This window comes from Schistocerca gregaria, chromosome 6 (genome assembly GCF_023897955.1).
Source record: "Schistocerca gregaria isolate iqSchGreg1 chromosome 6, iqSchGreg1.2, whole genome shotgun sequence".
NCBI classification, from domain to species: Eukaryota; Metazoa; Arthropoda; class Insecta; order Orthoptera; family Acrididae; genus Schistocerca; species Schistocerca gregaria.
In genome coordinates, this window is record NC_064925.1 from 388,465,449 (window position 1) to 388,492,591 (window position 27,143).

Genomic DNA, 27,143 nt, shown 5'->3' on the forward strand with positions numbered 1-27,143 from the left:
TGTTGTTAACATGTGTTATGAACACAAAAAGTACTAAGAAACACTCTGAAAATTTTATGAAAAGCCACCAAATTAATAATATAAAACTCCTTTGATTATTATTGTTAATTTTTATACGCTTTTATCTTCTAACAGATTAAGTTGCAGACAGGCACAATTAAAAAACACTTACAAATTAGCTTACGTTTACAGCCTTCGTCAGAAAAAGAAACATGCCATTCATTTACACAAGTAGGCACACCTGGTGCACACATGAGTGCCATCTCTAGCAGCTTGGAGCAGAATGCCAGAAGTGGTGGTCACGCATGTGTAAGATGAGCTTACTTGTGTGAATGAATGTTGTGTGTTTCCCTATCTGGTGAAGGCTGAGGCCAAAAGCTAATAGGTAGTGGCCTTAATTCTGCCATTCTGCAACTTGTGTTATCTTTACAGTAAGCATTAATCTATCTTTTTCTTACATTCTTGACATTGCAATGAGTAGTTATGATTGTTTTATTTTTTAATGAGTGTATGTGTGTACGTATGATCTATCTCCTCAACAACCACTACACCAGCGTTAACCAAACTTTGTACAAGCAACACTTCTTGTCTCTAAAAAGGCACTATGAGGGTAATAACCACTTAGCTCCTGTTTAGGTGGAAGTGACAGAGAGAGAGAGAGAGGCTATAACGAGATGGACAGAGAGAGGGGGAATAGAGGGATAGAGGTGGAGCACATAAGAGATGACAGGGAGAGGGGAGAGGAAGAGATGGACAGAGAGCTGTGGGGAGGAGAAGATGGACAGAGAGAGTCATGGGAAGGAGGAAACAGACAGAGAGAGGAGGGAAGAGGAGATGAACAGAGAGATGTTAGGAGGAGGAGATGGACATAGGGAAGAGGGAGGCAGATTCAGACAGAGAGGGCAGAGGAGGAGATAGACAGAGAGAGGAGAGTGGAGGATGTGGACAGAGAGATGTGAGGAGGAGATTGACATAGAGAGACATAGGGAGGAGGAGATTGACATAGAGAGACATAGGGAGGGGGAGATGGACAGAGAGATGAGGGGGGCAGATACAGACAGAGAGGACCAAGGAGGAGACAGACAGAGAGGGCAGAGGAGGAGATGGTCAGAGCAGGGGAGGAGGATATGGGAAGAGAGAGTGGAGGAGGAGACGGGCATTGAGGTGGGAGAAGGAGATAGAGAGGGGGTGGAGGAGGAGACGGACAGAGAGGGGGTGGAGGAGGAGATGGACAGAGAGGGGGTGGAGGAGGAGACGGACAGAGAGGGGGTGGAGGAGGAGACGGACAGAGAGGGGGTGGAGGAGGAGACGGACAGAGAGGGGGTGGAGGAGGAGATGGACAGAGAGGGGGTGGAGGAGGAGACGGACAGAGAGGGGGTGGAGGAGGAGACGGACAGAGAGGGGGTGGAGGAGGAGACGTATCACATTCTCTGCCAGGGTTTTGACTACCTCTCGTCGTGCTCTGAAATGAGGAATGTCCTATCCACTATCTTCTCCACCCCTCTCAAAGTGGTATTCTGCCACCTACCAAACCTACACAATATCCTCATCCATCCCTACTCGTACCACACAGCCAAATAAACTCAAAGTCTACCTGAACAGGTCCAATTGTACCAACTGACTGCTTTGTCATCCTTAGACAATAGGTGTCACCGGATGTGAATATATAAGGGCATGTCGTCAGCACACCACCTCTTGGCTACTGTCAGTTTTTGTGACCAGAGGCACTACTTTTCAATCAAATCTCTCCTCTATTGGTCTCACAAGGGCTCAGTGCACCCCTACTGCCAACAGTGCTTGGCAGATCTGAGACCTGGACAGCCACCTACCCAACTGCTAGCCAAGCCCGGCAGTGCTTAGCTTCGGTGACCTCACGGGAACTGGTGTAATCATTGTGGCAAGGCCACTGGCCCGCACGGTGGAATACCACAGATAAATATAATGTCCTTTCTGGAGTTCTATGGAACAAAAAAAAGCAGAGATATAGACATACATGTGTGCAATAAGTGTGACATATGAGCATGGGGGTCCGCAGAAATTTATCTAAGAGGGGGCAATAATCAAAAAGTGCCTTTACTTATACAGCTTTGTTGACTTGAAGAACCTGTTGTGACCCAAGAAATAAATTCGACAGGAAGTCACAAAATTACTGTATCTTAAACGGTTGAAGGATACCTAGTCAATATTACAAAAGCCTGATTCTTTAGTATATGCAAAGTACACATTTTTATATTATTATAATAATAAATGTGAATGGCGGAAATCTTTCAAAACAAGCATCAAATTAGTCGGTAGAAACAACACTTCACAACTCAGGACTGAACTGCAATCTTACAACACATTATTGTGTAGCTACTGCAACTGGACTGTATAACCCGTACCTCTAAGGCTGCATGTCATGATAGATTGTGCACCATTAGTTTAAGTAGATTGCAACACTTTTTCAACAATGATATTATACAATTTTTTCCATCTTCTCACGAAGAAAATGGTAGTTATTTTCCATCTGGGATCATAGATAAAGTATAGGAGAATGCTCCTACCATCTTCTCTCTACTCTACTACAGTTGCACTGCTTTCTATAACTGAATGCAGTCACTTTGGGCAAGACAAACACTAGCATGAAGTCGAGATTAAATTGAGCAGCAAGCAAATAGGTTATCTTGTGGGAATTGAGGACACAGATGCCCAGCAGGTATAGTGCAGCTGTATTTGTAAAGTGCTGGGTGTTTGAACAGCTTCTTTCTGTACTTGGCCAAGTTATATACAAGGAAATGACAGAGAAAAGTTCTGTAAAGGTTCATATCTGCCAAGATTGTGAAACAGTGCCAAGACAGTCGCCACAGCAGCCTGCCAACCAATGCCAGAGTATTTTTCCTTGGACTTTTAAAGCTAACTCTGTTGCTTAGTAGAAACACAATGTCCCTCTTGCCCGCCCCCCCCCCCCCCCCCCCCCCCTTGTGGATGCCTAAGCATTTGGTTTTGGGTGGGTGAAGCCACAGGTAAAAAGCTAGTTGTAAGTAAAATTCATATTTAATCTCAAATCATACACGAGTGAATGGTTACAAAACTATTTCAGAGGTTGCTACAAAAAATATTTTGATTCTCTGATGACCGCTCTCTCTCTCTCTCTCTCTCTCTCTCTCTCTCTCTCTCTCTCTCTCTCTCTCTCTCTTGGAAAAATAAACTGTAAAAACTTACAAGTTTTTCAAATTTATGTTTTGAAAATATGAATAGTCACAGGATGCTAACTGTCTTGAGAAATGATAAAGTGGAATGACTGCTAATTGTCAGCTATGACATTACTGGATGAAATTCTTAAATTGTCAAAAATATTTATACATAAAATAGAAAGGATCTGAATTTTTTTGTTTATTTAGAAATTATTTTCTCCAAAACCCCATCCTAAATGTTTCAAAAACTTCGTGGTATGTTAGTTGGTCATTTTACTTGTGGAGTGTACAATAAGAGAGAGCAATACTTGAATCTACAGAACATGGGAAATTTTTAGGTACACCTAGCTCTACTCTGAAGGTCAAAACTTCATGGAAACTTAAATACTTAAATTGATGACAGATTTTAAGTAAATGTAATGCAAAACTGGTACTTCTTAATCAAAATAATTACATTATAAGTATGTTGTTGTTGTTGTTGTGGTCTTCAGTCCTGAGACTGGTTTGATGCAGCTCTCCATACTACTCTATCCTGTGCAAGCTTCTTCATCTCCCAGTACCTACTGCAACCTACATCCTTCTGAATCTGCTTAGTGTACTCATCTCTCAGTCTCCCTCTACGATTTTTACCCTCCACACTGCCCTCCAATGCTAAATTTGTGATCCCTTGATGCCTCAAAACATGTCCTACCAACCGATCCCTTCTTCTAGTCAAGTTGTGCCATAAACTTCTCTTCTCCCCAATCCTATTCAATACCTCCTCATTAGTTACGTGATCTATCCACCTTATCTTCAGTATTCTTCTGTAGCACCACATTTCGAAAGCTTCTATTCTCTTCTTGTCCAAACTAGTTATCGTCCATGTTTCACTTCCATACATGGCTACACTCCAAACAAATATTTTCAGAAATGACTTCCTGACACTTAAATCTATATTCGATGTTAACAAATTTCTCTTCTTCAGAAACGCTTTCCTTGCCATTGCCAGTCTACATTTTATATCCTCTCTACTTCGACCATCATCAGTTATTTTACTTCCTAAATAGCAAAACTCCTTTACTACTTTAAGTGTCTCATTTCCTAATCTAATTCCCTCAGCATCACCCGATTTAATTGGACTACATTCCATTATCCTCGTTTTGCTTTTGTTGATGTTCATCTTATATCCTCCTTTCAAGACACTGTCCATTCCGTTCAACTGCTCTTCCAAGTCCTTTGCCGTCTCTGACAGAATTACAATGTCATTGGCGAACCTCAAAGTTTTTACTTCGTCTCCATGAATTTTAATACCTACTCCAAATTTTTCTTTTGTTTCCTTTACTGCTTGCTCAATATACAGATTGAATAACATCGGGGAGAGGCTACAACCCTGTCTCACTCCTTTCCCAACCACTGCTTCCCTTTCATGCCCCTCGACTCTTATGACTGCCATCTGGTTTCTGTACAAATTGTAAATAGCCTTTCGCTCCCTGTATTTTACCCCTGCCACCTTTAGAATTTGAAAGAGTATTCCAGTCAACATTGTCCGCATCTACCAGTTTTTCCATTAGTCTGTAAAGAATTCGGGTTAGTATTTTGCAGCTGTGACTTATTAAACTGATAGTTCGCTAATTTTCACATCTGTCAGCACCTGCTTTCTTTGGGATTCGAATTATTATATTCTTCTTGAAGTCTGAGGGTATTTCTCCTGTCTCATACATCTTGCTCACCAGATGGTAGAGTTTTGTCAGGACTGGCTCTCCCAAGGCCGTCAGTAGTTCTAATGGAATGTTGTCTACTCCGGGGGCCTTGTTCCGACTCAGGTCTTTCAGTGCTCTGTCAAACTCTTCACGCAATATCGTATCACCCATTTCGTCTTCATCTACATCCTCTTCCATTTCCATAATATTGTCCTCAAGTACATCACCCTTGTATAAACCTTCTATATACTCCTTCCACCTTTCTGCCTTCCCTTCTTTGCTTAGAACTGGGTTGCCATCTGAGCTCTTGATATTCATACACGTGGTTCTCTTCTCTCCAAAGGTCTCTTTAATTTTCCTGTAGGCAGTATCTATCTTACCCCTAGTGAGATAAGCCTCTACATCCTTACATTTATCCTCTAGCCATCCCTGTTTAGCCATTTTGCACTTCCTCTCGATCTCATTTTTGAGACGTTTGTATTCCTTTTTGCCTGCTTCATTTACTGCATTTTTATATTTTCTCCTTTCATCAATTAAATTCAATATTTCTTCTGTTACCCAAGGATTTCTAGCAGCCCTCGTCTTTTTACCTACTTTATCCTCTGCTGCCTTCACTACTTCATCCCTCAGAGCTACCCATTCTTCTTCTACTGTATTTCTTTCGCCTATTCCTGTCAATTGTTCCCTTATGCTCTCCCTGAAACTCTGTACAACCTCTGGTTCTTTCAGTTTATCCAGGTCCCATCTCCTTAATTTCCCACATTTTTGCAGTTTCTTCAGTTTTAATCTACAGGTCATAACCAATAGATTGTGGTCAGAGTCCACATCTGCCCCTGGAAATGTCTTACAACTTAAAACCTGGTTCCTAAATCTCTGTCTTACCATTATATAATCTATCTGATACCTTTTAGTATCTCCAGGGTTCTTCCACGTATACAACCTTCTTTCATGATTCTTAAACCAAGTGTTACCTATGACTAAGTTGTGCTCTGTACAAAATTCTACTAGGCGGCTTCCTCTTTCATTTCTTAGCCCCAATCCATATTCACCTACTATGTTTCCTTCTCTCCCTTTTCCTACACTCGAATTCCAGTCACCCATTACTATTAAATTTTCGTCTCCCTTCACTATCTGAATAATTTCTTTTATTTCATCGTACATTTCTTCAATTTCTTCGTCATCTGCAGAGCTAGTTGGCATATAAACTTGTACTACTGTAGTAGGTGTGGGCTTCGTATCTATCTTGGCCACAATAATGCGTTCACTATGCTGTTTGTAGTAGCTTACCCGCATTCCTATTTTCCTATTCGTTATTAAACCTACTCCTGCATTCCCCTATTTGATTTTGTGTTTATAACCCTGTAATCACCTGACCAGAAGTCTTGTTCCTCCTGCCACCGAACTTCACTAATTCCCACTATATCTAACTTTAACCTATCCATTTCCCTTTTTAAATTTTCTAACCTACCTGCCCGATTAAGGGATCTGACATTCCACGCTCCGATCCGTAGAACGCCAGTTTTCTTTCTCCTGATAACGACATCCTCCTGAGTAGTCCCCGCCCGGAGATCCGAATGGGGGACTATTTTACCTCCGGAATATTTTACCCAAGAGGATGCCATCATCATTTAATCATACAGTAAAGCTGCATGTCCTCGGGAAAAATTACAGCTGTAGTTTCCCCTTGCTTTCAGCCGTTCGCAGTACCAGCACAGCAACGCCGTTTTGGTTAATGTTGCAAGGCCAGATCAGTCAATCATCCAGACTGTTGCCCCTGCAACTACTGAAAAGGCTGCTGCCCCTCTTCAGGAACCACACGTTTGTCTGGCCTCTCAACAGATACCCCTCCGTTGTGGTTGCACCTACGGTACGGCCATCTGTATCGCTGAGGCACGCAAGCCTCCCCACCAACGGCAAGGTCCATGGTTCATGGGGGGGGGGGGGGGAAGTAAGTGGAAAAAAATTCATAATTTGGTTCGAAAGCATTTTATAACAAAAATGGGATACAGAATATTTATACTAATTTTCTTTATATGATATTATTCACAAATTGTTATTGTCTTTTGTCATGATTTTACTTCTTCACAACTTTCCATGAATTAAAACTGCCTACAATGTAACAATCAACACTGCACAAAACAGTTCATTTGTTTGATTCATCTGCTTCTTATTGAACTTGTATAGCCCAGCTGAATTTGCATACGGACAAGAATGATCCAACAAGAGCAGTACTTGGGAAAAGGGAACTGCACAATGAGCTTTTGACGATGGCCATTTGAAAGCATTAGCAGGACCATGATGCATCATTAAGGAGATGGTTATTTCTGACAGCTCATGAAATACACTTATGTGTCCTGCCCTCCACTGATTTTCATACAAGTAAGGAATGAAGTGACTCATTATAAAGTCTTCTAATGTGTACTGTGGTCTCTGCACTTAACACAGAGTAACAGGCTGCATTTTGTGGAGAATTGTTTTTGCAATGTACATGCCACTATGGGATGCAACCCAGTAGTGACTTGATTGAATTCTTACCACAGGCTTCATAGCAGATCACTCTCCTCTCTTTTTCCAAATGGAATTCTCTTAATGTACTTTCATTTCTCTTATAGCAATGAAGGTTTCATGCTAGAGATTAAATCTTGTTGTAAGATGTTTACAGAGAGACCTCCTACACCATCACATGCACTTTTCCCATGATTTGTTGCTGAAAAGATCCATTTTTTGTCTTAATTCCTGTACTACAATGTTGAATAAGCTCTTAAAGCTGAAAGCGGTTTCTAAAAAGAGATGTTGCACCATCAGTCACATGTTTAGGAAATGCATGGCCTCCGGATGCTATGTCATCAATTATCACGCTGACTGCTTACAATGCAAGTCCAAGGAAGTGAGCAACACATGTGAATATTGGTACCTGTGATGTGTGCCAGTGGTAACTTAGAATTTTGTTCTTCAAAGCAACAGATCAGTTCTCAGCAAACTCTAAATGAAGAACTAATGTGTCAGTGTTCTGGGATGTGGCTGATTTTACTTCTACTATGGCCTGTCTCTGAATCCTCCAGATATGATGGTGAGCTTTTCCTTTCATGACTCAATGCCTAACCTCTGTAACAAACTTCTCTGGATCTACTGTCTTCTTCATCAACTCTCCTCTCTCCGACAATGCATAGGTTATGTCTTTGTCAGTATCCTGAAGGTGTAACGCTTAACAGTCACTACTTCAGCACCAGAACACATCGCACACTCCTGCAACCAACATTTATCTTGCAGCTCTTGACATACACACAAAAGCATCAGGTCCATCTGTTACTTCTTTCCTGTGATACTTCTTATGGCAAAACAAACAAGTTTCAAATTAGTGCTGTAAATACATGTGCATACTTCATGCACTGGTTGGTATTTTAATCATTTTGGTCGTAAGGAGTAGAATTTTGTGAGACCAATTTTTAAATTTAGGTTCTCCTCTTTCATTAGAAGATATGCTTCTCTTATTCATGTACTCATATCTTTTTACCTTTTTCACAATTCTCACTAACAGAGATAACAACACCCTGGTTAGGACTTTGCCTGCTGCAATCTTCGTCACCACATAGGTAATATTCCAGAGCAACAGTAAGCGTATCATCTTGCAATAGATGCTCACAGTAAGAAGCTGGGCATGTCCATACACCATTTAGTGTCAGCAGCTGTGCCTTCTCAGTATAGGTGGCTGCTGAGATAGTAGTATTTAGATTTGAAACCACCCATCAAATTTCGTGCACATATCACTATATTCAGGTTCTGCACCACGTGCATCTACATTATACACTTCAGAGAGTTTTGAAGATGTTGCTTGTGTAAAACTTGTTTCAATTTCTTTCAGGTTTCTATTTACATACTTCTTACCTTTCCTTGACATTTAAGGGGGGGGATATAGTAGGGGCTACAGCAGAAATGCTAACATGCAATGCATCAATAACTTCACTTCCAGGAATACAAACATCTGCAATGTCTTCTTCAGTTCCACATTTGGGTGATGGTGATTCTTCAGGTGTGTTGTCACTACATTTCGTCTTTTAGTGAGAGACCCACACTTCTTGGTGACTTTCCTGAAATCCACCCCTTTCCCTAGACCTCTTCGATCCTTTTCCTTCAATCTTCTTCCTTCCCCTTCAACTCTTCTGCCTGATGAAAAAGGAGCCACTGGCTCTGAAAGCTTGCCTAATTATAACTTCCTTTTGTGTTTGTGTTCTGCCACCACTTGGTGAGTAGATCCTCAAGATGATTTGAATCATCCTTTTTCTTATATTGCTATTCCAGAGGACAGAGTTGGACTGTCTTATTGTTCACTTCCCTTAATGTATTTTGTTATTTAAGTCAACTATGCTTCTGCTACTGAATGATAGCAATCTGCTCAAGTATCTGAAAGGATTACATCATTTGAATTTTCTCGGTTCAGTGTCTACATCTTCTACATTTCTTTTTCCTAACACTACACCTTCAGTTTTCTGCATTTTTTTCTTGCAATTCCTTGAATTCTTCAGTTTTTGCAGCATGTAGCTTGCACCACCAATATCTTCAGCAACAATAACCTGATTGTCAACATGGGTGTACAAAGTTTTATCTTCTGGGCATATTCCCATTTTGCAGCAATCTTTTCTCCATCTCTCAGGAGCTTCCTGAACAGAAACTATGACTGGTGGGGAAATTATGTTTCCTACTTTAATCCTACAAATACAGCCTGTGTAGAATTTCTATACAGCTTTAACTTGTTTGTGCAAAATGCTCCCATTTATCATACTAGTACAAAACTTTTTTTTTTTTTTTTGAAACAAACATCAGCAACACACCCTAACAAAGGAGTGTCACAGGGCTTAGCGGTTGCTGAACTCAGCTACATATAGTGGCACAGGACCAACAATAGCACACAGTCTGGTTAGGGTCCAGGCAGCGAGTACACCCAACAGCCCAACTCACATGGAAATAACATGCAAATGAACACCCAGAAGGACACCATTAACATATGAAGTCTTTGGATGCGTGTAAAATTTTCCTCTTTATTTGCTAGTTACTGTGCATCGCCATGCCTTCACTGGTGGAATGTGGTGTCTACCAGATGAAAATATTATGAGAACAATTAGTACAACACAAACCATGTCATGACATAATTAATTAAAATATAGACTACCCATTACATGAATGATGGTATGGTGCAATCTAAGAACAAAATTTAAGAGTAAATTGTAGTTCTACCTGGCTGGAAGCAGTGCCACACTGGAGCAGGCCATGGACAAGAATGGAGATCCTCACGGCTGCTGGTGAGGGATGCTGGGCTCATGAGAACTGAGCTCTGGGCCTGCTGTGTACTTGGACTTGCAGGCAGCTCCACTTTTACTGTGGTGGCAGTAATAATGGCTTGTGCTGGCTGCTGTGGTGGAGTAGGTGGTGGGGTGACATCTGAATTCCATGAAAAGCTGTATGCCCTACAAAATAATTGTAAAAAAATCTTCACAATAAAATCTGTAAATAAAAAAATCTCTAAAATTATGTATCATTTCAGTGGCTTGTATTAACAATCACAATACAAGATTAATGTTTTGAGGTTATACTACACTGATGGAAAAAAAATTTAACATCAATAAATAATTAATGTTATTTTGAGAATACTTTCATCTAGGTAACATATTTAAGTGATTAACAATGCAAGGTGATATGCCAATGTAAGTATGAGATAAATCAGTGAAAATGTGAAATGCTAGTACATTAATAACTGGTGTAACTGTGAGAATACTTAAAGCAAGGAAACAAATGTGGATGCATTGTGTTGTACAGGTGCCAGATATCATTTTATGGGATGGAGTTCCATGCCTGTTGCACTTGTTTGGTCAATACAGGGATGGTTAATGTTGTTTGTGGATGACACTGGAGCTGTTGCCTGATATGCTCGATTGGAGACAGATCTGGTGATTGAGCAGGCCAAGCCAACATGTCAACACACTATCAGTCACATTGGGTTATAACAGCGGTATGTGGATGAGCCTTACCCTGTCTGAAAACAGTTCCCGGAATGTTTTTCATAAATGACAGCACAACAGGTTGAATCACTAGATGGACGTAAAAATTTGCTGTCATACAAAATTGCACTACAGACAAAAAACTCCAAGTGTGGGTCCAGTGTGTGTAGTGTGCAAACTGGTTGGTTGCAGGCCTTCAACTGGCCTCCTCCTATCCAACACACGGCCATCAATGGCACTGAGGCGTAACCACTTTTCATCAGAAAACAGAACAGAGCTCCACCCTGTCCTCCAAAGAGCTCTTGTTTGACACCACTGAAGCTACAAATGGCAGAGGTTTGGTATACATGCTACAGGCTTGAATTTGTGAATAAGTAACCAAATTGTAACAGTTGTGTCACTGTGGTGCCAACTGCTGCTGCAGATGCAGTACGATGTGCCAGGGCCTCACACCGAACATTACGGTTGTTCCTCGGCAGTGCCATGTGGCCACCCAGAGCCCGGCCTTCTTGTGATCGTACAGTCTTGTGACCACTGTTGTCAGCAATCATATACAGTGGCTACATTCCTGCCAAACCTGTCTGCAATATCACAGAAGGAACGTCCAGCTTCTCGTAACCCTATTACATGACCTTGTTCAAACTCAGCTGGCTACTGATAATAGCATCTTTGTCACCTTAGAGGCATTCTTGACTAATATCACTACATCCAGCCTCAAAGGTAATTAGTGCTCATGATTGTTACAGCATGTATTTAATGCAAACTTGATCTGCACCCTCATAGTGGCACAACTAGTGCCACTCTTACGCAAATGGCATTAAATCTGAAAAGACACAATATTTCAGATTTAGTAAGATGCCTAGCAACTTCTGTTATGTGACAACTCCTTCTCAATGTTGCGGTTTTTTCCATCAGTGTGTGTTTATAAATGAGTCAAAAAGTAGGTTGCATTACCAATTAAATGTTGTAAAAAATATTTAAGTGGTTTACTAGAGGACGAATCAGAGGCAGGAAGTGTAATTTTTCATAATAGTTCGTTAGAAGTTAGATATAACCTTAACAGATATTCATTTATGAAGGAAAAAAATACATCCTGCAGTACATCTGCAACACATTACGCTACAATTCAAGTAACAACAGAGATTATATGATAAAATTGTAATATATCTTTCGTTCTGCATTTTAGTAAGCACACCTTGCCAGAGGCATTAAAAATAAATCTCCGTGGCGATGAGAGGAAAGTTATCACCAAGGAGGTCACCAAGAATTATGTCCCCTTTGACAAACAGACCACCATCAACAGTTTCACATGCTCCCATTCTGTGAGACATTGTGAAGGGGTTTGTAATTTAATCCGTAGCAACAGCACAGATATTTCATCGCTCCACCCTTTTGCCAGCCAAATACTGGAACTGCATTTTTTTTTATTTATTTTTTTTTTTTTTTTTGGTAGGGCCCCCGCAAGCATACCGAACTGCTGCAACACGACATGGCATGGACTCATCTAATGGCTGAAGTAGTGCTGGAGGGAAATGACACCATGAATCCTAAAAGTCTGTCCACATATCTGTAAGAACATGAGGGTGTGAAGATCTCTTCTGAACACCAAGTTGCAAGGCATCCCAGACATGCTCAATAATGTTCATGTCTGGGGAGTTTGGTGGCCAGCGGAAGTGTTAAAACTCAAAGGATTTTCCTGTAGCCACTCTGAAGCAATTCCAGATGTGTGGGGTATTGCATTGTCCAGTTGGAATTGCTCAAGTCCTTTGGAATGCACAATGGATGTGAATGGTTGCAGGTGATGAGGCAGGGTGCTTACGTACATGTCACTGGACGGAGTCATATCTAGACATATCGGAGATGCCATGTCACTTCAACTGCATACGCCCCACACCATCACAAAGCCTCCACCAGCTTGAACATGCCCCTGCTGACACACAGGGTCCATGGATTCGTGAGGTTGTCTCCATACCTGTACACATTCATTCGCTCGATGCAATCTGAAAGCAGAATCATCTGACCAGGCAACATGTTTCCAGCCATCAACAGTCCAATGTTGGTTTTAGTGGGCCCAGGAAAGGCGCAAAAGCTTCGTGTCATGCAGTCATCGTGGGTACACACGTGGGCCTTCGGCTCTGAAAGCCCATATTGATGATGTTTCATTGAATGGTTTGCATGCTGACACTTGTTGGTGGACCAGCACTGAAATCTGCAGCAATTTGCAGAAAGGTTGCACTTCTGTCGTAACACTGAATGATTCTCTTCAGTCATTGTTGGTCCTGTTCTTGCAGGATCTTATTCCAGCCACAGCGATGTTGGAGATTTGATGTTTTACTGGATTCCTGATGTTCACAGTGCACTCATGAAATAGTTGTATGGGTAAATCCACTCTTCATCGCTACCTCAGAGATGCTGTATCCCGTCACTATAATCCCACATTCAAACTAGATTAGATTAGTTTTCGTTCCATAGATCCGTGTTGAGGAGATCCTCGTGGATGTGGAACATGTCACGTTTTTTTTTATTTTGTATTTTTTATTTTTTTAAGCTGAAATAACAATACTAATAGTATAAATATATACAACACATCATTTGTTTCTATTAAAAAATACGTCAATGGAGTAGAAGGAGTTGGCTACTAGTAAGTCTTTCAGGCTCCTTTTAAACTGATCTGTATTTGTAACTAAATTTTTTATGTTTGCTGGCAAATTATTGAAGATGAGTGTTCCTGAGTAGTGGACCCCTTTTTGAACTAAAGTAAGTGCTTTTAAGTTCTTGTGCAGATCATTTTTGTTCCTGATATTGTATGTATGAACTGAGCTGTTTGTTGGAAAAAAGAGATATATTATTTAGGACAAATTTCATTAAGGAGTAAATATACTGAGAGGCAGTAGTTAGTATACCCAGTTCTTTGAAGAGGTTTCTACAAGACATCCGTGAGTTTACTCCACAAATAATACATATTACACGCTTTTGGACTCTGAAAACTTTTGTTTGACTTGAAGAGTTACCCCAAAACATTATACCATATGACATTATGCAATGAAAGTAGGCAAAGTATGCAAGCTTTTTCACTTTTATGTCGCCTATGTCTGCTAACACTCGAATTGAAAATACTCACTTAAATCTTCATAACCTGCCATAGTGGCAGCAGTGACCAATCTAACAAATGCATCAGACACTTGTTGTCTTGTACAGGCGTTGACTATCATAGCACCATATTCTGCCTGCCTTTTAATATGTCTGCCTATACTAGTTTCTTTGGCACTTCAGTTTATAATGATTGCCCCCAAATTGAATGTCTTTGTAGAAGCAGGTGGTAGCAGCATTGGTTATGAATTTTAACAGAAAATGAAGTTATTACCAAGTACAGAACAAAATCTTGGAACTAGCAATCAGCACAAATACAGAGATTTTCATAGCCTTCTACCATCCAACAATAGAAAGGAAAACATGAAATAAATTAGAAGTATTCATAGATTAGGCATTAAAGTCATTGAGATGCTCAGATCAATGAAAATACAGTAGAATAGGATGAAAAAGTAATCAATACATTTGTCTGCTGTCATATAGTATGAGATCAGTCTTTCTATCATGACTGACAGGAACATTACATATGAGAACATAAGCCTTTGTGGCAACATTCTTGGATAAACTCTCACAGATTTCATGTCACATCAGATTTACATGTGATCTCAAGCTTTTGGTGACTTCCTCTGTTGTCATTGTTGGGTCTTACCTGTTACACCATCCAGTAATTTACTTAATTCACTAAAGTATGACATGGAGACTTCACAAAGTCGCAAAACTTCTGTATGCTATGAGAAATAATATTTTTCTTTTATGACTGAGGAATGTTAAGAGTGATGCAAATTTCTTTGGATAGTCGATAACTCAGTTTATTTCTCTGCAGACTTTCAGCATTAACTGCGTGTCTCCATGCTGCCACATTCATAAGGGATTTTAATTCCAAAAAAATTAGACTATGACTGTCATTTACTAGATGCAACATTTTTTCAATTTTCTTTGTTGGTCATAAAATATAATGAATGTTGTCTGCCCAGGCCTCTACCTATTTTGTTTGTTGTAGCTCTGAAGAAAGGAAATAGTGTTATAGACTGATCTTCCAGTGATGATTGAGTACATCTGTGTTTTTGTTTCGCAGAGATGGTTGACTTAATCTCTCTTTCCCTGTAGCCAGATCTCAGACTTCAGTTGGTTTTTGAGCGAAACAGTTTTTTAGCTTTATCAGCATTTTTAAAACTGCTATCTTTTAGGCTGGATGATGAAAGCTTTGCACACTAAGATATAAGTCAGTGAATGTTGCCTTCTCGTACACAGAGCTGCTAAAGTTACCCACCTGATTTTCCTTCAAGGAAAACACCTAAAAATTGCAATTATTCTCTCACTCCACCTCTGCAGAGAACTTGAATCTAGTGTGCATACTCTTTACATGAACATGTGAAAGCTTCAACACAATGTGTCCATATCACAAAGGTGGTGGTAATATAAAGAAAGATGCGAGATGGATGAAGAAGACCTCAAAGTCATGAAACATTTATCCAGGAAAATTACACGTAAATACAGAACCAAAATCTGGCACAAGCATACTTCACTTCATTCCGAAAAAGAAAACTGAAAACAAGTAATTTAATATTTTGTGGAAGTGACTCAGTTCATTGACCTTAATATGCTGACTGAAGTCAGATGAGAAACTGAATAAAAAAAAACAGTAGCAGAGACACAAAAATCAAAAGCCACATAGCCTTAAAAAAGTAGTCATTACAAAAGAACTAGTGTTCTATGAAAGTAATAAGAAATTTTGTCTGATAGAAGGTAGTGTGATTCAGACCAGGCACTGAACCTGTGGAGGTTCTGTTGGTCAAGTCCAAACAAATAGTTATCAAACTATAGAAAAATATGTACCTGACAGAAAATTAATGACAGTGATATCCCTCTTGGTATAGTCACAATACCACAAAATGTCTTAAGTAACAGCGCCTACAATACAATACGTACAATAAATAAATAAGTAAGTAAAAAAAAAATTAATGATGTAAATAAAATAGAAAAAAACTTCCACATGGGAAAAATATATTAAAAACAAAGATTCCAAGACTTACCAAGCGGGAAAGCGCCAGTAGACAGGCACAATAGAATAACACACAAACACACACACAAAATTTTGAGGTTTCACAACCGGTGGATGCTTCGTCAGGTAAGAGGGAAGGAGAAGGAAAGATGAAAGGATGTGGGTTTTAAGGGAGAGGGTAAGGAGTCATTCCAATCCCGGGAGTGGAAATACATTCACAGACAGCCAAATGTTAAGTGAAAAAAATCTTATCACTGAAAATTCAGGATGGAATAATGACAATATTACAAAAAGGATAGACTGCTACTCATCATACAGTGAAGATGACGGGTCGCAGACAGGCACTTCAAAAGGACTGCTAAACAAGTAAACTTTCGGCCAAAAGTCCTTCAACAGACACACACATTCATGTAATCAGAATTCACACACACATGACCATTGTCGCTAGCTGCTTAGGCCAGACTCTGGGCAACAGGGTATGATGAGAGAAGCAAATGGTGGTGTAGGTAAGGACGGGGCTGGTGCAGGGAGGGGGAGGGAGAGAGCTGGGGGACAGTAAAATGCTGCATGTGGGGGTATACAGGATGAGGTGGAGAGAGGGTAGGGCAACTAGATGCAGTTGGGAAGTTGGGGGAGGGGGGGGGGGCAGAAAAAGACAGAAGAGGATAGGGGGATGAGAGACACTGAGTACCGAAGTTTGAGGCCACGAGGGTTATAGGTATCTAGGATATACTGCAGAGAGAGTTCCCACCTTTGCAATTTGGAAAAGTTCAGTGAAGCAGTCACTGAAATGAGGAATGTTGTATTGGGCTGCGTGCTCAGCAACAGAGTGGTCCAGCTGTTTCCTGTCAACGGCCATTCATGCAAATAGACAGTTTGTGAGTTGTCATGCTCAAGCAAAATGCAGCTTAGCTTGTAAATCACGTGACTGCTTTCATCTACATCTACATGAGTACTCCGCAATTCACATTTAAGTGCTTGGCAGAGGGTTCATCGAACCACAATCATACTATCTCTCTACCATTCCACTCCCGAACAGCGCGCGGGAAAAACGAACACCTAAACCTTTCTGTTCAAGCTCTGATTTCTCTTATTTTATTTTGATGATCATTCCTACCTATGTAGGTTGGGCTCAACTAAATATTTTCACATTCGGAAGAGAAAGTTGGTGACTGACATTTCGTAAATAGATCTCGCCGCGACGGAAAACGTCTTTGCTTTAATGACTTCCATCCCAACTCGCGTATCATATCTGCCACACACTCTGCCCTATTACGTGATAATACAAAACGAGCTGCCCTTTTTTGCACCCTTTCGATGTCCTCTGTCAATCCCACCTGGTAAGGATCCCACACCGTGCAGCAATATTCTAACAAAGGACGAACGAGTGTAGTGTAAGCTGTCTCTTTAGTGGACTTGTTGCATCTTCTAAGTGTCCTGCCAATGAAACGCAACCTTTGGCTCGCCTTCCCCACAATATTATCTATGTGGTCTTTCTAACTGAAGCTGTTCATAATTTTAACACCCAGGTACTTAGTTGAATTGACAGCATTGAGAATTGTACTATTTACCGAGTAATTAAATTCCAATGGATTTCTTTTGGAACTCATGTGGATCACCTCAAACTTTTCGTTACTTAGCATCAACTGCCACCTGCAACACCATACAGCAATCTTTTCTAAATCGCTTTGCAACTGATACTGGTCTTCGGATGACCTTACTAGACGGTAAATTACAGCATCATCTGCGAACAATCTAAGAGAACTGCTCAGATTGTCACCCAGGTCATTTATATAGATCAGGAACAGCAGAGGTCCCAGAACACTTCCCTGGGGAACACCTGATATCACTTCAGTTTTACTCAATGATTTGCCATCTATTATTATGAACTGCGACCTTCCTGACAGGAAATCACGAATCCAGTCGCACAACTGAGACGATACCCCATAGGCCCGCAGCCTGATTAGAAGTTGCTTGTGAGCAACAGTGTCAAAAGCTTTCCGGAAATCTAGAAATACGGTATCAACCTGAGATCCCCTGTCGATAGCGGCCATTACTTCGTGCGAATAAAGAGCTAGCTGCATTGCACAAGAACGATGTTTTCTACAACCATGCTGATTACGTATCAATAGATCGTTCCCTTCAAGGCGATTCATAACGTTTGAATATAGTATATGCTCCAAAACCCTACTGCAAACCGATGTCAATGATATAGGTCTGTAGTTCAATGGATTACTCCTTCTACCCTTCTTAAACACTGGTGCGACCTGCGCAATTTTCCAATATGTAGGTACAGATCTATCGGTGAGGGAGCGATTGTATATGATTGCTAAGTAGGGAGCTATTGTATCAGCGGAATCTGAAAGGAACTTAATCGGTATACAATTTGGACCTGAAGACTTGCCCGTGTCAACTGATTTGAGTTGCTTCGCAGCCCCTAAGGTATCTACTTCTAAGAAACTTGTGCTAGCAGCTGTTCGTGTTTCAAATTCTGGAATATTCCATTCGTCTTCCCTGGAGAAGCAATTTCAGAAAATTGCATTCAATAACTCCGCTTTAGCGGCACAGTCTTCAGTAACAGTACCATCAACACTCCACAGTGAAGGTATTGACTGCTTCTTGCTGCTTGTGCACTTTACATACAACCAGAATTTCTTCGGATTTTCTACCAAATTTCTAGACAATGTTTCATTGTGGAACCTATTAAAAGCATCTCGCATTGAAGTCCGTACCATATTTCGTGTGTCTGCAAACTTTAGCCAATCTTCGGGATTTCGCGTTCTTCTGAACTTCGCATGCTTTTTCCGTTTCCTCTGCAACAGCATTCGGACGTGTTTTGTGTACCATGGGGGATCAGTTCCATCTCTTACCAATTTATGAGCCCTCAGTCCCACTGCAGGCAGCAACCGGGGCAACCACAGCGGCAGATCGATCTGGGAACAGATGGGATGAGGTTGACATCCCCTTGATACCTAAGTCCGGCTCCCCACAGTGGTGCCCATTGGCAACAGCCTCAAGCTGCGCGACCGAAGTCAGCGCTGCCTGCAGCTCAATTGCTGTTGCTACTATACCTTTGAATTTGAGCCACATCTCATCTACATTTGCATAGTCAGTTCAGAAGGAATGGAGATTGTCTCTTAGGAAGGCTTCTAGTGACACTTTATCCGCTTTTTTAAATAAAATTATTTTGCGTATGTTTCTGGTGGATTTGGAAGAAACGGTACTGAGCCTAGCTACAACGACCTTGTAATCACTAATCAGTAATCCCTGATCAGTCACGATGCTCTCTATTAGCTCTGGATTGTTTGTGGCTAAGAGGTCAAGTGTGTTTTTGCAAACATTTACAATTCGCATGGGTTTGTAGACTAACTGCTCGAAATAATTTTTGGAGAAAGCATTTAGGACAATCTTGGAAGATGTTTTCTGCCTACCACCGATTTTGAACAAGTATTTTTGCCAACATATTGAGGGAAGGTTGAAGTCCCTACCATTTACAACCGCATGAGGGGCTATTTATTTGTTACGAGATTCAAATTTTCTCTGAACTGTTCAGCAACTATATCATCGGAGTCTGGGGGTCAGTAGAAGGAGCCAATTATTAACCTAGTTCGGCTGTTAAGTATAACCTCCACCCATACCAATTCGCACGGAGTATCTACTTCGACTTCACTACAAGATAAACCACTACTGACAGACACAAACACTCCACCACCAATTCTGCCTAATCTATCTTTCCTAAACACCATCTGATACTTTATAAAAATTTCTGCAGAAGTTATTTCAGGCTTTAGCCAGCTTTCTGTACCTATAACTATTTCAACTTCTGTGCTTTCTATTAGCGCTTGAAGCTCAGGGACTTTCCCAGAACAACTACAACAATTTGCAACCACAATTCTGATTGTTCCTTGATCCAAACTCGTCCTATATTTGCCATGCACCCTTTAAGATTGCAGCCCACCCTGTACTTTCCCCGAGGCCTTCTAACCTAAAAAACCGCCCAGTCCATGCCACACAGCCTCCGCTACCCGTGTAGCCGCCAGCTGAGTGTAGTGAACTCCTGACCTATTCAGCGGAACCCGAAACCCCACCACCCTATGGCGCAAGTCAAGGAATCTGCAGCAAACACGGTTGCAAAACCGTCTGAGCCTCGATTCAGACCCTCCACCAGGCTCTGCACCAAAGATCCGCAGCCGGTTCTGTCAAGAATGCTGCAGATGGTGAGCTCTGCCTTCATCTCATAAGCAAGACCAGCAGCCTTCACCAAATCAGATAGCCGCTGGAATCCAGAAAGAATTTCCTCAGAACCACCTGCAGCTGGCTGCACCCTGTGCTCTTCATGGCATCCGGAAGGACCCTTTCCACATCAGGAATGACTCCACCTGGAATGCACACTGGATTTCTTTCCCTCCTTAGCCGCCATATCCCTAAGGGGCCCCATTAAGCGCCTAACATTGGAGCTCCTAACTACCAACAAGCTCACCCTCTGCGATTTCCCAGACCTTGAAGGCTGAGAATCATCCTCTGAAACAGGGCAGGCAGCTGCATCTGGCTCAGCCAGAGACAGTACCTGAAACCTGTTTGTCAGACGCACCGGGGAGGCTTTCTGATAAGCCTCTGGGGATGTCTTTCGCTGCCTGCCATGCCTTAGAACGACCAATCAACCACAGGCGAGGGCTTAGCCCCACTGTGGGCAGCAACCGGGCACCCAAAGCGGCAGATCAATCTGGGGACAGATGGGACGAGGTTGACATCCCCATGATACCTAAGTCCGGCTCCCCACAGTGGTGCCCATTGGCAACAGCCTCAAGCTGCGCGACCGAAGTCAGCACTGCCTGCAGCTGTGATTGTAGGGATGCCAACTCAGCCCTCATCCAAACACAGCAATCACAGTCCCTGTCCATTCTAATCGATGCTGAACAACAGTTACTGAAACACGAGTACGTGCCTAGATAACGCAAGGGAAACACGCAACAAATGTATGAACTAACCTGTACAAATGCCTAACAACTGCGGTACAATCTGCCTGAATTTACAATTACAGTAACTAAAACTCGAAATTACACCTCCTATACAAAACGCGCAATTTAAGTAAGAGTCTACGAAGTAAACACAGAAAAGAAGCTATATACGTATCTTTCTGCACTGTTGATGTGCACCAACTGGGAGCTCAGGCCACACTGCTCTCTGGGAGCCTTTCACAGGTAGTCCTGCTTTTGATGGGATAAGTGATGTTCATGACTGGACTAGAGTAGGTGGTGGTGGGAGGATGTATGGCCAGGTTTTGCATCTAGGTATGTCACAGGAATGTGAGCCTTGAGGCAAGGGGCTGGGAGATGGGGTTGAGTAGGGATGGCCGAAGATATTGTGTAGGTTTGGTAGGTGGCAGAATATCACAGTGGGAGGGATGGGGAGGATAGTGGATAGAACATTCCTCATTTTAGAGCACGACGAGAGGTAGTCAAAACACTTGCAGAGACTGCGATTCAGTTGCTACAATCCTTGGTGGTACTGAGTCACAAGGGAAATGCTCCTCTGTGGCTAGACAGTAGAATTTCATGAGGTGGTGGGAGACTGGAAAGGTATGGCATGGGAGACCTGTTTCTGTACAAGGTTGTGGAAGGACAGGGGGGGGGGGGGGGGGAGTAATTACTGTCTCTGAAGGCCTCAGTGAGAGCCATAGGGTATTATGAGAGGGACTGCTAGTCACTACAGATGTGATGCCCACAAGTGGCTAGGCTGTATGGAAGGGACTTCTTGGTTTGGAATGTGTGGCAGCTTTCAGAGTGGAGGTATTGCTGATGGTTGGTACATTTGATATGTACAGAGATACTGATGTAGCCATCTTGAGGTGGACGTCAACATTGAGGAAAGTGGGTTGTTGGGTTTAGAAGGATGAGGTGAAGCAAAAGGGGGAGAAGTTGTTCAGGTTCTGGAGGAATGTGAATAGTGTGTCATCACCCTTGATTCAGACTATGAAGACATCATCAATGAGCCCGAATCAGGTGAGAGGCTTCAGATTCTGTGCAGTTAAGGATTCCTCTAGATGGCTCATGGGTAGGTTGGCACCTGATGGTGCCAAGTGGGTGTCTATAGCCATACCATGTGTTTGTTTGCATGTGATGCCTTCAAAGGAAAAGTAACTGTGGGTGAAAATACAGTTGGTCATGGTGACCAGGAAGGAGGTTGTAAGTTTGCAACCCTTTGGGTCTTGGTAAACGTAATGTAGCAATGACATTGGCATTAGGGAAGTTAGATTAAACTGAGGTGATGTCAACAATGATGAGCACGGCACCATGTGGCGAGTTGGGGGGAGGAAATGGTTGGTATCTTTTCTACTGGAGGGTGGGTTGCGGGTAACAGACTGAAGGTGTTGGTCTACGACAGGAGAGATTTCTCAGTGGGGACACAGTAAGCTACCACAATGGAGTCCTGGGTGGTTGGGTCTATGAACTTTAGGTAGTATGTAGATGGCAACAGTGAATGGAATGCTAGGGTGAGGAGAGAGATAGACTGTGGGAAGAGGTTCTGGGGTGGGCCTAAGGACTTGAGGAGCGCTTGGAGATCCTGTTGGATTTCGGGAAAGGGGTCACTGTGGTAGGTTCATAGGTGTGCGAATCTGACAACTGGCGAAGTCCTTCCACCAGGTAATCCTTGCAGTCCAAAACAACAATGGTGGAGCCTTTGTCAGCAAGTAAGATTACAAGGTTGGGACCAGTTTTTAGGTACGGACTGCGGTTCTTTCTGTGGATGTGTACGGTTAGTTTGTGTATTGAGGGATTTGGGGAATGACGGGGAGGCAAGAACTGAGCTAAATAAATTATGGAAAGTTAACAAGGGGTAATTTGGGAGCAGTGGGGATGGGTAATAGTTGGAAGGAGGATCGAACACAAAAAAGTGTTTCCACTGTTGGGACCAGGAAAAAGAGAGAAGGTCTTTAACAAATACGAAAACAAGCTGAAATCAATGTGAAAACACAATGGGTTCAAAGATAAAAATAAATAAAAAGATTATAATGTGGATTGCAGGTAAGTGGGTGGATATGTATGAAGAAGGGGGACACAGCATATTTGACTAGATTAGATGAGGCTAGTGAGTGTGAATTGGGATAAGAGAAGAATCTCCTGTCATGTGCTCCTGCTTGCACTCTGGCATCAGCAGTGAGAGACCATGATCATAAGTATATGAGTTGTAAATGTGTGTGTGTGTGTGTGTGTGTGTGTGTGTGTTTGTTTTAAGAAGGCCTTTTCACCAAAAGCTTGCTTTGCTTACAGGTTGTGAAACCTTCAATAGCTACCATAGCAAAATCGCAAGACCTGTCCAAAACTACACAAAATACAGATCACATGTACAGGTCTGTGCACATGAGAGAAATGAGACCTGTAGCCTCACTGCACCCACAAGTACCCCATATGTAAGTCTTTTATATGCATTAATGGATATTAAAGGTTTGTAAACCATTTTAAGGATTTGGTATGCTGCAGCTCTGATGGCAGGATTGCTCTGGCCTAAATTTTAGTCTGCCAAAGTAGGATCTCATAAAACTTCCTGGCAGATTAAAACTGTGTGCCGGACTGAGACTCGAACTCGGGACCTTTGCCTTTCGCGGGCAACTGCTCTACCAACTGAGCTACCCAAGCACGACTCACGCCCCGTCCTCACAGCTTTACTTCTGCCAGCACCTCGTCTCCTACCTTCATTCCATTCTAGAAACATCCCCCAGGCTGTGGCTAAGCCATGTCTCTGCAATATCCTTTCTTTCAGGAATGCTAGTTCTGCAAGGTTCGCAGGAGAGCTTCTGTAAAGTTTGGAAGGTAGGAGACGAGGTACTGGCAGAAGTAAAGCTGTGAGGACAGGGCAGGAGTCGTGCTTGGGTAGCTCAGTTGGTAGAGCACTTGCCCGCAAAAGGCAAAGGTCCTGAGTTCGAGTCTCGGTCCGGCACACAGTTTTAATCTGCCAGGAAGTTTCATATCAGCGCATGCTCCACTGTAGAGTGGAAATTTCATTCTAGGATCTCATAATTTATATTGCACTGACTAAGAACTTTGATGTCAATTAAGTTCACATTTTAATACAGCATAACTCATCATATTCGTTACACATTCTGTAAGTTACTACTTTCTGTCATATTAATGAAAGGGATTTTGTAAAATATTTTGTGCGGCATTTCCACAACATAGGGAAGTAAAATGAAGTGATGTTACAAGTTGTCATCACATATTTCATACCGTTTAACTTGTCACGTAGTTCATCTATCAAATGTAGGTTATTTCAACATAAAGCAAACAATGGAAACTCCAAGATGGAATAACAATAATATGTAAAAGGACAGACTGCTACTCATTGCCTAGAGGAGGCATTAGGTTGGAGACAGGCGCAATGTAAAAGACTGTTAAAATATTAAGGTTACAGGCAAAGTATCTCTTTTGTAATATAAAATACACACACATTCACAGAAGGAAAACTCACACGCACTTGGCTAGGGCTTGGAGATACAGGCCATTTGTGTGTGATTTGCACTTATGTGAGTGGATGTGTGTTTTATATTTTCCAAGAAGGAGTTCATCTGAAAGATTAATATTTTAGCAGTCTTTTTCATTGTGCCTGTTTGCGACTCATTGTTTCCTCTATGTGGTGAGCAGCACTTAATTCAACCTACTGTTGAATCATATTAATGTGCTATGTTTCTCAGCATAATAAACATTGCATTGTGCAGTTGTAAATACACTCAGGTAATTCAAAAAGTAGCAGCAAACTATCAGTATTAAATGCAATTAACATGTCAGGCATTTGAAACTTCCGGAAAGTGAAGATGAGTGCTTTGAGAAAGTTCCAGCATATGTCAACAGAGGATGTCACAAGCTGAATAGCAAAGGCAGTTTAAACAAAATGGCAGTGCCCTACTTTTGTGCACAGTAGAAGAACAGTGAGCAGTAATACAATTTTTGTGGTTAGAAGGTGTAAAACCTCAACAAAGCCACTGAAGGATGTTGGACAGGTATGGAGATAGCTGCATTAATGAGAGAAGAGTGTAAGAGTGGGCAGATGCATTTAGATATGAATGTACGTCAGTCTCAGATGATCAAGGCTCTGGTCGTCCCAGCATAGCCACTACTGATGAGAATGTGGGATTTGCTGACGACATTATTTATGAGAACTGCTGTATTTCTGTAGAAGCTTTAGCCAGGAAACTGAGTATCAGTGGTAGATCCACTCATACCAATGTTAGTGAGGCTATCAAGTACCATTTTTTGTGTGCATGATGGTTGCTTAGGATGCTCACTGATGAACACAAGACAGGCTGCCACATCATACCTGGCATGATATAATGCTGAAGGACAACACTTTGTAACACGTATTGTCACAGGAGATGAAACCTGTGTGAACCACTACGAATCAGAAAGCAAAAGAAAATCTTTGGAATGGTGAAATACATCTTGTCCAGATAAGAAGAAATCCCAGTTTACACCCTCTGCTGGAAAAGTCCTTTTCATCCTATTCTGAGATACGAAAGAGCTGATTTTGGAGCACTATTAGCAAAGGGGTGAAATAGTGAACAGTGTCCAGCACAGTGCCATGTTGGGGAATGAGCTAAAGCCAAGAACTTCTGTCTAGAGGTGGTGTTCTCTGTCCCCCACACCGCCACTGTAACTCTTACTGCCATTCAAAGATTGAGATTTTAGGTTGTACTGCATCCCCTTTGCAGCTCTGATCTCGTTCCTTTAGATTATCAGTGTTTGGACCACTGAAGGATGCTCTCAGAGGGTGACGATTTGAAGGTGTTGATGAGGTTAAAGAACTGGTGCACTCTTGGTTGTGGGCACTACTGAAAGCCTTTAATTCAAATGGAATAGAAAAGTTGGTGCAATGGTATGAGAAGCGTACTGAAAAGGAAGGTGGTTATGTTGAAAAATGACATCTTCTCATATCTGTAAAAAACAGTTTGCTGTTACTTTTTGGATCATCCTTGTATTAGAGAAGAACACTGGTAGAGCCACTTGTTACTTGTGTCATATGTGATACACAAACAGGAATTAGACCACGAAGTGAAGATTCCAATGAAAGGAGTACCCTAGAAGGACCTTGTGGCACCTTTCGGTCATTGCACAAGTGACCTCTGTTACTGCAAACAAAACAGGAATGTGTAATTATGCAGAAAACTAGCAAGAAGACCTTATAGCCATCTTGAACCCCTGTGGATATTAACAATCCATCTACTCTTTCCAAGATATTTCACATCCAAGCCAATGTCGCGGAATTCAGTGCCAAAAGGAAAATAACAGTGACTTATAATAATAATAAATCATCATCATCATCATCATCATCCCCCCCCCCCCCATGAACCATGGACCTTGTCGTTGATGGGGAGGCTTGCGAGCCTCAGCAATACAGATGGCTGTACCGTAGGAGCAACCACATCGGAGGGGTATCTGCTGAGAGGCCAGACAAATGTGTGGTTCCTGAAGAGAGGCAGCAGCCTTTTCAGTAGTTGCAGGAGCAACAGTCTGGATGATTGACTGATCTGGCCCTGTAACACTAACCAAAACGGCCTTGCTGTGCTGGTACTGTGAACGGCTGAAAGCAAGGGGAAACTACAGCTGTAATTTTTCCCGAGGGCACGTAGCTTTACTGTATGGTTAAATGATGATGGTGTCCTCATGGGTAAAATATTCCCCCATTCTGATCTCTGGGCGGGGACTATTCAAGAGGACGTCATTATCAGGAGAAAGAAAACTGTCGTTCTACGGATTGGAGCATGGAATGTCAGATCCATTAATCGGGCAGGTAGGTTAGAAAATTTAAAAAGGGAAATGGATAGGTTAAAGTTAGATATAGTGGGAATTAGTGAAGTTCGGTGGCAGGAGGAACAAGACTTTTGGTCAGGTGAATACATAGTTGTAATTACAAAATCAAATAGGGGTAATGCAGAAGTAGGTTTAATAATGAATTAAAAAAAATAGTAGTGTGGGTAAGCTCCTACAAACAGCATAGTGAACACATTATTGTGGCCAAGAGAGACATGAAGCCCATGCCTACTACAGTAGTACAAGTTTATATGCCAACTAGCTCTGCAGATTGAGAAGAAATTGAAGAAATGTATGATGAGATAAAAGAAATTATTCAGATAGTGAAGGGAGACGAAAATTTAATAGTCATGGGTGACAGATTCAATAGTAGGAAAAGGGAGAGAAGGAAACGTAGTAGGTGA

The 27,143-nt window shown here is 41.8% G+C and overlaps 1 protein-coding gene across 5 annotated transcripts in view; it reads right to left on the minus strand.

Annotated features, from left to right (window-relative positions):
- LOC126278075 (HMG box-containing protein 1-like) overlaps positions 1-27,143 on the minus strand; it is a 77,117-nt gene that overhangs the window by 42,114 nt on the left and 7,860 nt on the right. For all 5 annotated transcript variants that reach the window (XM_049977910.1, XM_049977906.1, XM_049977908.1 and 2 more), the window contains exon 3: positions 10,085-10,314. In XM_049977910.1, the coding sequence (XP_049833867.1) occupies positions 10,085-10,314 (230 nt within the window). The remainder of the gene's footprint in view (positions 1-10,084; positions 10,315-27,143) is intronic.